Here is a 16,648-nt window from a genome sequence, read left to right as displayed (position 1 = left end):
TAAAAGGGGTCTGATAAAGTATGCAGGGCAACAGATAGACTACGGTTTGTTATTGTAGAACTACAAAGTGCTCTTGTATGGTCAGTAAAGCTGATAAAATGGTGTCACGTCTTCTTTAAACCCTGACTCTGAAACCTTTAAACTGGGACTTTCTTCTTCGCCAAGGATGTCGCCTCTAATTGGTCGGATTGGTACTCAGAGAGCTCCGTTGCTTGTTCTGATTGTCTGGAGCATCGCAAGTGGAGCTCCGTTCCTCGCTCTGATTGGTTGATCGGTCGGTGGGCGGGCCGTTGGTTTCTCCGCAGAAGATGTTAGCAAGCTGAGCTGCCGTTTGAAACTCAGTGCGGAGGTGAAGCAGGTTGAAGTCCGTTGGCGGAGAAAGTAGCTCTTTATACGCTCTTATTTATATCATTTTGAGGGGGGAGAAACATGGCTTCGGGTGGAGAGTAAGTACAGCATCTCTATTTTTTAACAAGGGTGTTAGTATATGTATTTTTTATCTCGGAGTTTAGAGCTTTAGTGGCCACCATCGCGGAATAGGGTTCGTGACAGTTTGGTGATGTTTAACGGAGATTAAAACGAATTTACCCTCAACGCGGCGTCAACAAATTAACATATATAACGTTAATCCTTTTCTCTTTGGTTTTCGACGTACCCTTTCTCTTCAAACAATCATAAAAGCTGTGTAATTTATTGTGATATTGGCTCGTTAGCTGCCTGCTAACTGAGTCATTCTGGCTTTGGCCTACCGGCATCAACACCGAGTTGAACTTGGCTCCGTCTATCCGAATTCTTCCGTTCCACCTTAAATCACGCACCAATTAACGCTTCATTGGCACTATTTAAGGTGGAACGGATAATTCGAAACAAGAAGCTGGCGAATGTGAAGCCAATTTTCAGCCTCATTGCCCCTGAAAGAGTCATTTGTATAATCTCAAAGCTTCTCATCAGACAGCTGACTTAATGTAAGTCACGTAATTTGAAGGAATATAGTTTAATATTTAAACTTTATTTATTTTTTTTTTAATTTGTAGTTACACTACTAGCTTAGCTGTTAGGGATGTTTCGTTAGCGAACGAATCGGCACTTTGAGCCGACTCTTTTTTTTTTTTTTTTAATGTTGAGTCGACACGCCGATGATACTTTTAATCAAACCCTTAATGATTGATATCTGTTCAGAATGAAAGATATAGAAAAATCCCATTATGTCTTTAAAAGTAGCTTGGATAACTACACCTGGGCCTCCATTCAGCGCACAATCTATGAGTTGTGAACGAGTCCTCGCATCTGTCTTTAAAAGCCTACTTGACAGGATTGGTTTCTTGGTTTAATAATGGTTCAAACCTTGTCTGTCTGAATTTACATGTATAAGACTTTTATAGACTTCACTTTCACAATGGAAATGCCCAGCCTTGATGCTGGCTGCTTATTTCACTCATGACACACATTTGTAGTGTGTAAACAGCACACAGACACATTTTAACACTTGATTTTCACAGAAGGGTGTCTTTTTTTTTTTTTTTTTTTTAAGGGGAGTCAGATGAAAAATGTATAATGGAGCCCCATTTGAACTAAGAGCATTAAATGTTTCTTTGGTGTGAAGTATCTCATTTAAAGGGGTAGTAACTCATATACTCACTCGGCTTTAACCAAGTGCTTCACAAGGGGGCGCTGTTCAGTGCTATGTGTCATTGACATGGTGCCTTTTAATATGCCATGCTGGTTATGATTCCAGTGTGTTCACCTCCAAATAGAAGTTACAGCTAGATTAACTGTCAAATCTGCACATTGCCCACTGATACAGTGACACTTTTATTCAAAGTGCATCTTATGAGACTTCTTATCCATAATTAATACTTACACCTACATCCTCGATCTCTCACAAAGTGAATGTTTGATTTAAAGTGTGAAAAATGGTGAATAATTATATTGGTTCTTTATTTAATGCTGAATCAAATTAAAACTGCTATCAAACCAAGGACATGGTGATTTATAAGTTTAAAAAGTTATGTATTGTTAAGTTTTTGCTATATCGCCATGCTTTACATTGAATTCCTTTTTCCAAATGGTACAGAATATACATATTACAGAGAATAGGTGGCCTCTGATGCACAATTCACCAGTCAGTGTTTTGTATAATACAACTGGTAAAATAATAGTAATAAAATAATATATTTCATCTTTTATGAACAACTTATAAAACCAGCATCAGCTCAGGGTTTTCCAGAAAGCTCAAAGTTTAGAAGTACCAAGTCATAACCAAAAGAGCCAAATGAATTGATTCTGTGAACCGACTCCATTTAAATGACTCGCTGATAAGAGCTAGCTGGCTAACGCCGTAGAGTCTGTTTTTAAGACCTCTGCTTTTCGTGTTCGCAGCTCGTTTTGTGTAGGATTAGACTTTATAATATAAACCAGATTTATTCTAGTAAATGTTTTGAAGCGGTTTAGAAGCGGGAATAAGCGCAGTTTGGGGCTGAAGCGTAATTTCTGCTCGTTAGCTTGTTATTGTTATTGCTAGCGCGATGTCGGTGCATTTGCTGTGTCATTCGGTCATCTGTCCGAGCTCATATAATGATGTAACTGGAATTTAGCTGGACACTAGTCCCTCTGTGTGTCGAGGGATTGTGTTAGAGGGATGAACAACATATAAGCACTTCAGTTTTTCGTTACCGTTAAATTAGGCTGGTCTAATTCTGTGTCTAACTCTAGCACAGGGGCTAATGTTATCCTTATGGACTCATGGAGCCCGTTGTGGCCTTTTTAAAAAACACACGAAACCCGTTCCTCTGAGTGGTTTGTAAGCGGTTAGAGCTGCGAAAGTAGACATACAATATAAACCTATCCAAGCTTTAGGTCTGTCCATTTTAATGTACGCTAATTTAACGTTTGTGAGAAGCAGGATAGCGCCGCCTCTCGCCCCGGACCTCCACCGTCTTCTCTAGAAAGCTCTAGAGGCTCAAACGTTAGAGCAACATCTGGTTAGATAACCCTCAATACTGACTTAACTCGGGATTTGTCCCCTTTAAACAACAATGTTCTCAAAGCAGCGACGTGTTTACTGAGTTACCGACATACCTTTCACTTTCGACTTCTCAGGAATGTGATTTCCTGCTAACGACTATTTATATTTATAAGCCACTTGTGCACAGACGTTTAGTAAAGTCCCTGAGATTCACTTATGACTTGCTTTGCCCTTAACATCTCCTAATGATCTCCACCCAACAAACACTGTTCACTGTACGTAGGCACGTCATAATAACAAATGTGTCTCATGAAGGGACATGGACAGGTCCTCAGTTTTGTGTTGTCCTGTCTTTACTGAAGCCATACAATTTGTAATTATACACAGGATAAGATGTAAAACAGCCTGTGCTGCTTCATTAGAGCTTCACATAGGGCTCAGTTCACTATCTTCCTATGAGCCACCACCACAAATAAAACATGAGAAACTTTCTCAGTGTAGTACAGAGCCCCTAATATGGCGAGGGGGAGGAAATTGATTTAAAGCTTTTAAAAATAAAATGATTTCACTATTACATAATTCCCTCAGTTTAGCTAACGTAGCTCATTTATTTATTAATTATTTTCCTCAATAAAGCATCACTCGCTCCAATCAGACACCGGTCGTTATTCTTGGACCACTTTGTCAAACTGTGTGGTGATTTTTATTAAACAGAGGGTTTATTAAATTGAGAGAACAAATTGTTACAGCTGTTGAATTTAGGGAGTGTTTTAAACCTCTGTTCTTTAAAGCTCTATTTTATGATCAGTAATAAGTAGTTTAATGGCTGAAGATGTGTTACTGAAGGTAAATGTGTGTATTTATATTTGAGAAACAGGCTTCATTTTATTGATGACTTATAATTTTTGAGCTTTTTTTTCCCTCCACTTTCCGCCTCTTAATTTTACACAGATCCAAAAATGATGATCTTTCTACTGCCATTCTGAAGCAAAAGAACAGACCTAACAGGCTGATTGTTGATGAGTCCATTAATGAAGACAACAGTGTGGTGTCCCTCTCTCAGGTATGACCTCCATAGTCTAGGTCTGTTTTTTGGGGTGTTTTTGTTCTCCACTTGTTATAAGTGCCGTGTCAGAGAGTGAGGAGTTGGAGGACACATTTTAAGAGCTTGTATCAGTTATTCATGTTTTTGCAGAATTTCAGGTGAACAGTCTGTTAGGAGGTGATTAGTGTGAGATCAGTCAGTGTGGATTCTGTTCTGTTCAGCAGTTACGTGGAAGTAACACATTTGCTTCCAAAATGATTTATAAATTATAACAATGTGCCTCCATTTGTCCCTCGCACTCCCCTCTTGTGTTCCCTCATGTTTCCACACTGAACAGAAAAGCTCAGAACCTTGTAGTAATTCTTTTTTTTGTTCAGTCCAAGAGGATAAGCCCTAACAGTTCATATCTGACACACACAGGCGAAGATGGACGAGCTTCAGCTTTTTAGAGGGGACACCGTGCTGCTAAAGGGAAAGAAAAGGAGGGAAACTGTGTGCATCGTGCTGTCCGACGACACCTGCTCTGATGAGAAGGTGCGCATGAACAGGGTGGTCCGCAACAATCTTCGGGTTCGCCTTGGAGATGTCATCAGGTAACCCGTTAATTACCTTGTCTTATTACAGTTGGTTCCTGTGTCAGACTCGTTTGGAGTTACAGACCACTTTATACTTAGTGTAGCGCCTTAAGGCACAGTGTAAAAGAATCAGTTGAGTAATCAATAACAGATAAACAACACTTTGTCTTTTCTTTTACTTTAAAGCAGGTTCTGAGCAGAAAGACTGACAACTTTACCTTCAAACCAAACTCAGTCTGAGGTCATAAGCTCTTAGCGAGGTTGTTTTTTGATAGTTATTGTAATATGATTGACGGTAGGAAAGAGAGTAACCAAGAGGAAGGAAGATGTCACTTACAACGTTGATTTCCTGGTTGGAAGAAATGGTGTGTAGAGGCGATTTACGAAAGACCTATTATGGTCCAAAATATTATTTTTGAAACCCCCAAAATGAATGAACTGGGCTGGATAAAGAGCCACAACTTGTCCCTATGCCTGGTGCTGATTGCATGCACTGAACCACTTTTCTAAATCATTCTGTTTGCAGCATTCAGCCCTGCCCAGATGTGAAGTATGGGAAACGCATCCATGTTCTGCCCATTGATGACACAGTGGAAGGGATCACCGGAAACTTATTTGAGGTGTACCTCAAGCCATATTTTCTTGAGGCGTACAGGCCAATCCGCAAAGGTAAACACTTACAAAGTGTTCTAGCTTCAAAATATAGGTTAGAGCACATCACCAGGAGGTAGTCTGTTTGAATCTAAGAGATGTCTGAGGCGGAGAGTCCTAAGGAGCACAGTTGGCCTTTGCCTTCTGTGTGGGTAGGACAGCCCCCTCCCTCCCAATCACTGTCGACTGTCTGTTAGCTGATGTGACAGATCTGGACACTTTGCTTTCTCTGAGTTCAGCTCTGCTGTGATGTTGCATGTGCTCACTCATATAAAAGGTGCAGTTAGAGATGACTGAATACAGGGGAGAATTTATGAAATCAGATTTTGCTAAAAAAAAATAAATAAATACTAGTTGGTTTTGTGGTTACACTTCTAGCACTTTTTGTTAATCTTTTTATTCCCTCCTCTCCCCTGCTGTGTGACCTTTTGCCCCCAGATATTGTTCATTGCAGCAAGTCTTCTTATTTGGTCTGGGGCTCAGAGCTGTCACTCAAACATTAGTCAGTGGGGCTCCACTTTGTCAGAACCGCATGTAACAAGTCAGAAGGGGATCTTTTTTTTGATCATTTGTGGCACAAACCCAATTCCTTTTAAAATTAGACTAAAACTTCAGGGTAAACAAACCTTTTAGAAATTGTTTAAAAAAGAAGTCTGTTTAATTTCCTCTGTGATAAATAGTTTTTCAAGTATCAGCTTCTAAAGGTTGTATCACAGTAACCCAGGATCTTTAATGTCTCTCAAGGTAAACGGGTGCAACCCTGCTGATTCTTCTCCACAGGTGATATCTTCCTGGTGAGAGGAGGCATGCGTGCTGTGGAGTTTAAAGTGGTGGAGACTGACCCAAGTCCCTACTGTATCGTGGCTCCAGACACCGTCATTCACTGTGAAGGAGAACCTATCAAGCGAGAGGTTTGTGTCGAGTGTAGATCACATTTATAGACACAACTATCCATAAGGGGACTTAAATTATGAGTTTTCTTGGTTGCGCTGAAGTCCCTCCCAGGTTTTGCAGAGTTGCAGCATTTGCCTAAACCCTGCTCCCCTGCTCCTTGGTGATAGCACTTCTTCATAAGGTTCCCTGTGGATACTTAAAGGCTTTAAGGATGTTTCAGAAAAGTCCCTCGTCTTGTAGTAATTATAATGTTGTCCCAGTGGAAGAGTTTCATTACTGAGGAGATGTGTGAAATGTTACATTACAGCCGTCCCTGTGATAAACTCCTGTACTCCAGGCAGGGCTTTAGAGACGGAGTGTGCTGGAAGGCAGCATGTTTATCGAGGTGAATGATTTCAGCATGTTGCTATTTCTGTCTGGTTCTGTGACATACCTGATGCCATCTGAGCCAATGTTAGCTCCGCCCACTAAAATACAACACAAGAAAATTGGAAGTAGACTATGGGAAGATATTTTTTTTTTATTATTATTTAAATCCTGAGTTTAAGAAACAGAAGTCCATGTGTCCAGAGTGATTGTTTTTCCACTGAAATCTCTGAGTCTATTGCACAAAAATGTACATTTATGTTAATTACTGCATGCTCATCGATTTTTGCTTTCAAACGATTGACTCCTGGCCGTCGGAACTGTTGTTCAAGGTGTCGGACGGTCTGGTGGTGAGTGGCATTTGTGCAGAGAAGCCCCCGACTACTAATAAGAACTCAAGTAATTGCTTGGATATTATAATTATTCTTGGTGACTATAGGCACTTCTAGTGCTTTGTATTTTTTTGCTGTTTGAGAATAACACAGACGTCACAGCTAGTGTGAATCTTTACTCAGGGATGAATATTATATGGACACAACTCGGTTCAGAAGCCCACATTATTCTCTGGGCTCCTTCAGAAACTAATAATCATTAAACTTTGAGATAACTGTTGATAAATGAGATAATGGTGGTTATTATTAATAAAATGATTATAGTAATAACGGTAATTATGACATTTATAAAGTGCTTTTCAATGATCCAATGATGCTGAAATGAGAAGTAAGAAAATGTGTGGACAGTTGCTTTAAATGTATATAATTTACACTCTGGTATGTATGATGTCAATGTAAATATATTGTTGCTGTCCGTGTTTAGTTTAATACTTCGTTTGAACATAGCTGTCCTTCACACTGTGTACAGCTCCATGACAAACGGAACAATAGAAATGCTCAAATTACTTGAAATTAAATCTTTATACATTGATATCCACTGAAAGTTAAGGCTTTCTCCTGTTACTATTTTGGGAGATGCATGTTTTTAATTGGACAGTGAGGATATACATTTGCCCCTTGCTGTGTATGGGATGTCAGAAGTGGTGTATTTTGAGTATGGTTTATTAAGGGTGAATGACCCGGTATCTATTCCTGTACATTAGCTTGCTCTTTATATAATAAGGTGAAGCGTGGTCATGCATCATCTTTATTTGATCGTCTATGCTTTATTTCCTCGAGATTTTGGATGTTCAGGCATTAGCTAGAGGCATTTTGCAGTCTTCCCTGCTGTCACCCTGGTATAGGCCAGCGACACTTTATTATTGTGCGGCTCTGCTTTATTCTCATGTTAATCAAATGTGATTCCTACTGACAGGATGAGGAGGAATCTCTGAATGAAGTGGGCTATGATGACATTGGAGGTGTCAGGAAGCAGCTGGCCCAGATCAAAGAAATGGTGGAGCTCCCGCTCAGGCATCCAGCTCTCTTTAAGGCCATCGGTGTGAAGGTAAGTGGTTACTCCTTGTTACGTTGAGCGTGAAATGGCGGACCTGTTGAGTGAGGCGTAACCTTGTGGTATAACCTTGATTTTTTTTTTTGTTATTCAGCCTCCACGTGGCATTCTGCTCTATGGACCCCCAGGAACTGGAAAGACACTAATTGCTCGTGCTGTCGCAAATGAAACTGGAGCCTTCTTTTTCCTTATCAATGGTGAGGGGAAATTAAATGTGCTGCTTTAATAAACTGAGGGTTATATTTCCTTTATGGCTTTATGGAATGGCACTGCATATAAACATGCCGTTTTATCGTGGCATTACCTTTAATCCCACAGGTCCTGAAATCATGAGTAAATTGGCTGGAGAGTCAGAGAGCAACCTGCGCAAGGCTTTTGAAGAAGCAGAGAAGAACGCCCCTGCCATCATCTTTATTGATGAACTGGATGCTATTGCTCCAAAGAGAGAGAAGGTGGGAGACTGTCCATGTGCTTAATTTTACACAGTTTGTTGCTGGGATTGAATAATAAATCGTTAATAGAGTATAATTGCCGATACATAATACATTTGGTGAACTGCTGAGGGCACACTCGAAGGTCAGGTGAAGAGCTCTAAAATCCGAGAGGAGCTCTGCGTTGCTGTGGATAATACCCCCTGGACACCTGCTGTGGAGGTATTCAGGTCACTTTCCAGCAACTGGCCTAGGAACACCTAGGGTCCCCTTCAAATGGCTAGGAGAGGTCATGGGGGCAGAGATGTCTGGGGTTTCTTTACTAGCCCTTTTGCCACCGTCATCCTGAAATGGATCAAGTGGTTTAAGAAAATTTTAACTTAATGTATCTCAAAGTTTTACAGGGAGAGGTTTAAATGATCACTTGTTAGTATTTTCATCATACAACAATAGCTTTTAAAACCATGGTGAAGCTCCACTGAGCTTTAATACAGAACAGAGACCCTGTTTTTGCCACTCTGGGCTCAGCACTTCAGGAACTTTACCTATAACTTGGAGGAGGGTAGGAAACCATTAAACCCTGATTTCAGCAGAATGCTGTAACAATAAATGACTCGTAATCTTGTACTAAAGTGTTCAAGCGTCAAACCTCAATAAAAATATTTCCTCTGGTGTTCTTGAAGGCTTAATCAAGTTGCATCTACATTCCATTTCACACCTTTCCACAGATATTTGGTTGTGTAGCTCGCTTATGTATTCACTCAGAGATAATTGGGTCCCTTTGGTAACTGCTGTGTTGTGTGTAATGTATTCTGAAATGAGTGTCTGCAGTGCTGTAATCTGTTTCTCCCTCCGCAGACTCACGGTGAGGTGGAGAGGCGCATCGTGTCTCAGCTGCTCACTCTGATGGACGGCCTGAAGCAGAGGGCTCACGTCATCGTCATGGCAGCCACCAACAGACCCAACAGCATCGACCCGGCTCTCAGGCGATTTGGTGAGTTTCTGCAGCACAGGGTTGGTTTTTTTTTTTTTTTTTTTTTTTTTTTAAATATATATATATATATATATATATATATATATATATATATATATATATATATATATATATATATATATATATATATATATATATATATAAACAGTTCACATTTGATGAGAGTGCCTATTGTCATCGAGTGAGGGGGAACTTTCACAACATCCTAACTGATATCAGACTCTGCATTTGTAGATTTTCTCAGCTGCTAAAGCACTGTTACTGTATTATTAAAAGCCACTATGACAGAAAACTTTATTTCCCTTAAGGGAATGTGTTGCACACAGAAAAAGCCACATTAAATATTAACACACAACACCAATAAATGAACACCTACACTCGTGAATTGATTGGCCCATGGCCCAAATGATGAACTTGGCAGTTTATTTTGGTCAATTGAAACCTGCATCCGAAGGAGCAAATGTGGGTGGGATGCGTCGTCCGATATCCTCAGAGCAAGGTTAATAATTTACTGGGAAATGCTTTTAACATTAGGTCTGGTGACTTTTCTACTGACTTTTGTGTCTTTAACTTTATTTTCCCCCTGATCATGTTCTGTTCATGGTCTGTTTTAATAAACAAGATGACGATCTAGCTTTAATTTTGAGTACCGAATGTTGAAAGCCAGCCTGTCGTTTAGTTGTGGCTGTTATATAAAGTGTTTGGTTGCCTATGATTGATCTAACTCAGTCTCTCATAAAAGGTAAAAGTCCTTCACGTGTTGTTTTTGATAATACAGGCTGCCACTGCCCCGAACAGATTATTAAATTTTCTGATTATGGTTTCCTAGAATGGATGAATGTCTTTAGCAACTTGCTCACTTCAGAATGCTTGGGCTACGATCGTGCAGTAACTGCCACAGAAATTGGCTCCGGATTGAATGGGTCCGGAGCCTGCCCAGAATCACTGGGTGCAAGGTGGGAACACACCCTGGAGGGGGCACCAGTCCTTCACAGGGCGACGCGACACTCGCACCTACGGACACTTTTAAGGTCTCCAATCCACATACCAATGTGTGTTTTTGGAGTGTGGGAGGAAACTGGAGCACCCGGAGGAAACCCACACAGACACAGGGAGAACACATCACACTCCTCTCAGACAGTCACCCGGAGGAAACCCACGCAGAAACAGGGAGAACACACCACACTCCTCACAGACAGTCACCCGGAGGAAACCCACGCAGACACAGGGAGAACACACCACACTCCTCACAGACAATCACCCGGAGGAAACCCACGCAGACGCAGGGAGAACACACCACACTCCTCAGACACTTGAACCCACAACCTCCAGGACCCTGGAGCTCTGACAGAGACACTACCTGCTGCTCCACCATGCCGTCCCAGAAAGAAATTGATGATTTAAATTTGAGTATATAATGTGATCGTAATGTAACATTGTGTTTTGGACTTTTGTGAGGTTTTGCACAAAGCCAGAACCTTTGTAGTTTGTCTTTGTCTGCATGACTCATCCACAAACAGAATAATGTAATTTCCTCTCATCATGGGTTTTTCACCTGAAAAATCATTATTGTGGTGTCTGACTTTAGCACAGAGAGCTCAGCCTGTCAGAAATTGCTTGAACTCTGCTGTTATCACAGAGTATTTTGAGCTAGACCTCCAGAAATAAGCTTCAAGTAAAACCAGCAAACAAAGCGTAAGCTTAAGTAGTCGGAAGCCTGCCGTGTGCTGCCCTGACTTTAAAGTAGCCCGAGTTCACTCCATGCTCAGTCTGATTAGCGTGACTGTCTGGGAAACAAGCAAGAGTAGAGTAATTAAATATCCCCTCTTCTTACAGGGCGCTTTGACAGAGAGGTGGACATCGGCATTCCTGATGCAACAGGCAGACTGGAGATCCTGCAAATCCACACCAAGAACATGAAGCTGGCTGACGATGTGGACCTGGAGCAGGTATGGGAGTTACACTTCTGCAGTGCTTTCCTGGAATCCAATGCACTTAGCCTTCTCTGGGACATTAGCATCAGCTTTCACCAATGCACAGCTTCCGCCTGCATGATATGATGGAAGCTGATCTGCCTAAAACACCGCACACCAGCTGTTGAGTAGAGAGATGTGAGAGTGTGTGCGAGAGTTCTGCGCTTATTTGTGATTATTTAAGGCGACGCGTGATACGGAGAACAGAAGTGACCATAGTAGTACATTGGCTGGACGTCTTGGTCAAACCTTAACTGTTCTCAAGGAAAAAGACACAGGATCTTTTTAAATTTAAATTCCAAGCAAGCTAAGCAGGGATTATAATATGTGATGTGCAAACCTTGCAGAGCACTGATTGGTCAAAGAGAGTCGTCCCTCCACGCTGAGCAATGCAGACGTCCAGCGCACACTCTCGTCTGTAAAATCTCCCAGCTACAGCAAAAATATCAATTGTTTTTATCCACTTCTTTCAAAGTCTACCTGAGTCTTTTGAAGAGTTCAAACGCTGCAGCAAGGAAGAAACAAACTGCTGAACTGATGACGGAACTGTGTTCAGTCTCGAACAAGGACACCACGCATATAATGTTAACGCTGCTGTGTTGTGGGAACGCGCTGTTCCTGTTAGTGCCCATGTTTTGTGATGTCTCGGTGGGAGCTGTGGTAGTGGAAAGTGAGTCGGTTACCAAAGCGAGTGGTGTAGGCACCACACAGTTACAAAGTGCAATAATGCAACCAGGGCACGAATGAAACCCACTGAAATGATGCATTTGCAAAGAGGTGCTTATGATGTATAAAAACTACTGATCACTGCTTCCTTCCAGGTTGCCAATGAGACCCATGGCCATGTGGGGGCTGACCTTGCCGCTCTGTGCTCAGAAGCTGCTCTTCAAGCCATCCGCAAGAAGATGGACCTCATCGACTTGGAGGATGAGACCATCGATGCAGAAGTCATGAACTCTCTGGCGGTCACAATGGATGACTTTAGGGTATGGATATTACATGTTCTTGACTTATTACTTCAGACTCAGGTTCAGTCGGAAGCTAGAGCTTACGGAACTTGTCTTACTGCCAATAACTAAGTCTTTGTGTTGCTTTGTAGTGGGCCCTGAGCCAGAGCAACCCATCTGCTCTTCGCGAGACTGTGGTTGAGGTGCCCAACATCACCTGGGAGGACATTGGTGGGCTTGATGATGTCAAGAGAGAACTTCAGGAGCTTGTGCAGGTAAACGGCTTTTCTTCCTGAGTGTACCTTTCTATAGGATTTATGTCTTAAACCTCCTAACTTTTATGACTTGTGCATTTTGTTCTGTCTGTCGTGCAGTACCCAGTGGAGCATCCAGACAAATTCCTTAAGTTTGGTATGACTCCATCCAAGGGTGTGTTGTTCTACGGTCCACCAGGTTGTGGTAAAACTCTCCTGGCTAAAGCTATTGCCAACGAGTGCCAGGCCAACTTCATTTCCATCAAAGGACCTGAACTGCTCACCATGTGGTTTGGAGAGTCTGAGGCCAATGTCCGTGAGATCTTTGACAAGGTAAGAGGAACCTGCAGATTCCTGCACACCCCCAGCACTTTTGATGCAGCTCAAAACGGCAGTGAATGGATATGTCCGAATATCTTAAAATTCCCTTCACCCTAACACCTTAGTCTTGAACTCCAGCTTCAACAATGCCTTACCTCCATTGGCCTCAAAGTGGAGGCTACACATTTTTAATCAAATTTAAATCATTAACATGTAAACAGGCTGATTAGCAGCACCTGACTTTTATCTTCATCATTACTCACTACCTTCATCAGTGACACAGGACGCTGTCGGCTGGATGTTTTTGTTCGGTGGACTGTTCTCAGTCCAGACACTGAGGGGTTTAAAAACTCCAGCAGCACTGCTGTGTCTGATCCACTGTACACCAGCACAACACACACTAACACACCATCACCACGTCAGTGTCACTGCAGTGCTGAGAATGATCCACCACCACATCACACCTGCTCTGTGTGGGTCCTGAGCGTTGTAGTCTACCTGGTTCTCCTGTATGGTCAGTGGAGCTGATAAAATGGACAGTGAGTGTATACTGTTCTTCTGTAGAGAAGCCATTTTAAACAAATCAGAATTGCTCTTGTGATCACACACACTACATAGTATTTTTACATTACAATTATAGCTTCAAAATTCTTACTCCACTGACCTGCAAGTGGGAGAAAGAGCCTCTGTCTTTGCTGCTCTGGGCTCAGCACTGCAGAAGCTGTGTTATGTAACTTTGGAGGATTCCAAGAAACCCTCTCTCCCCTCCACACAGATTTCAGTAGGGTGCTGTAATTATGAAGTACACCAGGGGGTGCCCCAGGACCTTTTTAAATCACCTTGGTTATTTATTTTGTTCGTTAAGTGTCAGACGGACATGGCTGACTCCTTGTTATCTCGCTCTAAAGGCTCGTCAGGCTGCGCCTTGTGTGCTGTTCTTTGACGAGCTGGACTCCATCGCTAAAGCCCGTGGTGGGAGTGTGGGGGATGGTGGTGGAGCAGCGGATCGTGTCATTAACCAGATCCTGACCGAGATGGATGGCATGTCCAGCAAGAAAAACGTCTTCATTATTGGAGCCACTAACAGACCAGACATCATTGACCCTGCCATCCTCAGGCCCGGCCGTTTGGACCAGCTCATCTACATCCCACTGCCCGACGAGAAGTCTCGCATGGCTATTCTCAAGGCCAACCTCAGGAAGTCTCCCATCTCTAAGGTAAATCAGCAAGAAGACTAGTTTTTGTGTTTTTCCCCCTCAGGTTATGCACTCAGGTCACACGAGACATTCACTTATCAAAGTTTCACGAGCCTTATCCCATTTTTGATGTTCAGTTTCGTGAACTTGTCTTTAGTCAGTGCCCCATCATGGGCAGGGGTCATGGCCCTAACAAGCATCATTCCTTTATCCTGCTTTGTTCTGCTCCAGCTCATGTTCCTCAAAGCAATCTTTATTGTAAACGAACTGGAAGAGGTGCAGTTTTGTGATCCTTATTTCTTTCACTCAAGGACGTGGACCTGGACTTCCTAGCCAAGATGACCAACGGCTTCTCCGGTGCCGACTTGACAGAAATTTGCCAGAGGGCCTGTAAGCTGGCCATCCGCGAGTCCATCGAAAACGAGATCAGACGGGAACGCGAGAGGCAGACCAACCCCTCGGCAATGGTATGTTTTCCTGTTTTTAATACAGTAATTGTTCAGGGCTTAATCCAACAGTGGCTACAAAAATCAGACTGACTTTTAGTTGTGGGTTTAAGTGCTTCAAATAAAAATGCTGTGAGAAGGCCTTAATCTTGAGTGGGGTTTTTGTCTCTGTGTTCAGGAAGTGGAGGAGGACGACCCTGTGCCTGAGATCAGAAAGGACCACTTTGAGGAAGCCATGCGCTTCGCCCGCCGCTCCGTCAGTGATAACGACATCCGCAAATACGAGATGTTTGCACAGACCCTGCAGCAAAGCAGAGGCTTTGGCAGCTTCAGGTAATGACCTAGTGGTGAAAGAAACGGCTCATTCTCAGCAAAGTTAAATTAGCTTAAAGAACATTTTTAATTACTCTTTAATGAAATTTACTCATGTAAGGAATCTGATTAGTTAGTGTGACACACTGAATTACGGTGTAACCACAGACACTCGTGGTGTATAAATGGATGGTAAGATCAAGACATTGTTGCACAGAATGATGTTTTCGTTCCCCGTGGCCGATCAGTGTCACTCACCGATACGATGTTACGCTCATGATCTCGACACACAGTGAAAACACTGGTGTTCCTCTCAGAGCTGCATCCTCTTCACTCGAGGTCTTTAATACTTTTTATTACAAAAAAGACACTGTTTTACTCTAAAGTGGCGTCCTCAGAGCCGGGTTTCTCATACACGAGATTTTAAATGTGTTTTATTAATGAAACGGGGGCTGTGGGTGTGATAGCGTTCTTTTAAACAGATTTCTTACGGCTGAACGTGTACGGGTGTGTGTAATTATACCACAGTTAGTACCGACCCTGCAGGTATCACTCCGCAAAACACATAACCTAGCAACGACACCAGCGCTTACAAGACAGAGCTGTGCATTTTCCATTTTCGGACCTTATTTTGAACAAAGTAAAGTAAATATATAAAAAACAACGATCTGAATCTTCTGTAAACGGTGATTAAACCATGACGGATTTACACAGAGAGCAGCTCTGAATATTGCAGCCTTGTTTTCCAAGAAATTTGTTGTGAACACGGACTGGCTCCTGGAGAGAACCTGAGTTCAGAAATCCTGGACGGGTCCAATATCGAACAGTTTAAAAATCCAGAGTTCATTAAAAAGAGCAAAAAACAAATGTGTGACGGAATGGAGATGTTCTACTTCACGGAAGGTTGATTTTTACAGTGGTCTTTATCTTAAATCCTAATAATAAAAGGCGATAATGAACTGTGCTATGATCACAATAATACACTAATAAGCACACCTCCTAGCACCAACCTCGAGTGTGTTATTGCGTAAACATTTAAGTTATAAGTTAAAGCCGCGTTAAAACTTGAACACAGCTGCAGTTTAGTTTCCCGTGGGGCCGTGTGTAGCCGGTGCAGCTGGCCACTGAAGAGCTATGAAAAAGACCAGATGGTTTTATTTGGTTCCTTATTTCTACTGAATCCTCCTCTTGCAGATTCCCCTCCAGTAATCAGACAGGAAGCGGACCAAGCCAAGGCTCTGCTGGTGGCAGTGGAGGAAACGTCTTCAACGAGGACAACGACGACGACCTCTACGGATAAACGTGACCACATCTGACACAGGCCACGATGTACAAACAAAACCAACCGAAAAATTCCACATTTTTAGGACTCTGTGCTTCTTTAATGGATTTGTTTGTTTTCTTTCTTTTTTTTTTTTTTATTTTTTTTTTTATTATCCTCCTCTTTTCCTCCTCTCCTCCCTCTCTGTTGTTGGAGAAAAGCATGTAGCTGCTTGTATTTTGCTCCGGTTTGTGAAAGGATGATTATTGCAGAACCTTGATCTTAACGTAATGTGGGTGGGGCGCGTATAAGTGAATAAACACACGGTAGAGTGGCTTCATTCTTAACTTTTCACAACCTCTACAAGCAGCTTTAGTGATGGGGTTTAATGCTAGCCTGTTGGAAGAATAAAAAGAGAAAATAAAAAAAAAAAAGAATTGCTAATGACTTCATTTTTTTATGAATGTAGCATATAATGTATTACAAGTTTGAAAAAAAAAATGTAAAAATAAAGTTCACAAAATGGGCCCAACTTTAACTGTGCCTCAGATCTCTACTGAGCTGTAGCCTG

General features: G+C 42.1%; 1 protein-coding gene across 1 annotated transcript; it reads left to right on the top strand.

The window, feature by feature from the left end:
* Window positions 1-291: 291 nt before the first annotated feature.
* LOC136676699 (transitional endoplasmic reticulum ATPase) lies at window positions 292-16,608 on the top strand. The gene is made up of 17 exons (XM_066653883.1): window positions 292-446; window positions 3,917-4,028; window positions 4,431-4,603; window positions 5,112-5,254; window positions 6,017-6,147; window positions 7,805-7,936; window positions 8,037-8,139; window positions 8,261-8,394; window positions 9,232-9,367; window positions 11,204-11,316; window positions 12,162-12,326; window positions 12,440-12,562; window positions 12,662-12,874; window positions 13,771-14,079; window positions 14,370-14,525; window positions 14,683-14,837; window positions 16,011-16,608. The coding sequence occupies exons 1-17, from the start codon at window positions 430-432 to the stop codon at window positions 16,114-16,116; spliced, it is 2,421 nt and encodes an 806-aa protein (XP_066509980.1). The 5' UTR covers window positions 292-429; the 3' UTR covers window positions 16,117-16,608.
* The last annotated feature ends 40 nt before the right edge of the window (window positions 16,609-16,648 follow it).

This window comes from Hoplias malabaricus, chromosome X2 (assembly GCF_029633855.1).
Source record: "Hoplias malabaricus isolate fHopMal1 chromosome X2, fHopMal1.hap1, whole genome shotgun sequence".
In the NCBI taxonomy this organism is placed as follows: domain Eukaryota; kingdom Metazoa; phylum Chordata; class Actinopteri; order Characiformes; family Erythrinidae; genus Hoplias; species Hoplias malabaricus.
This window is presented reverse-complemented; position numbering and strand designations above follow the sequence as displayed.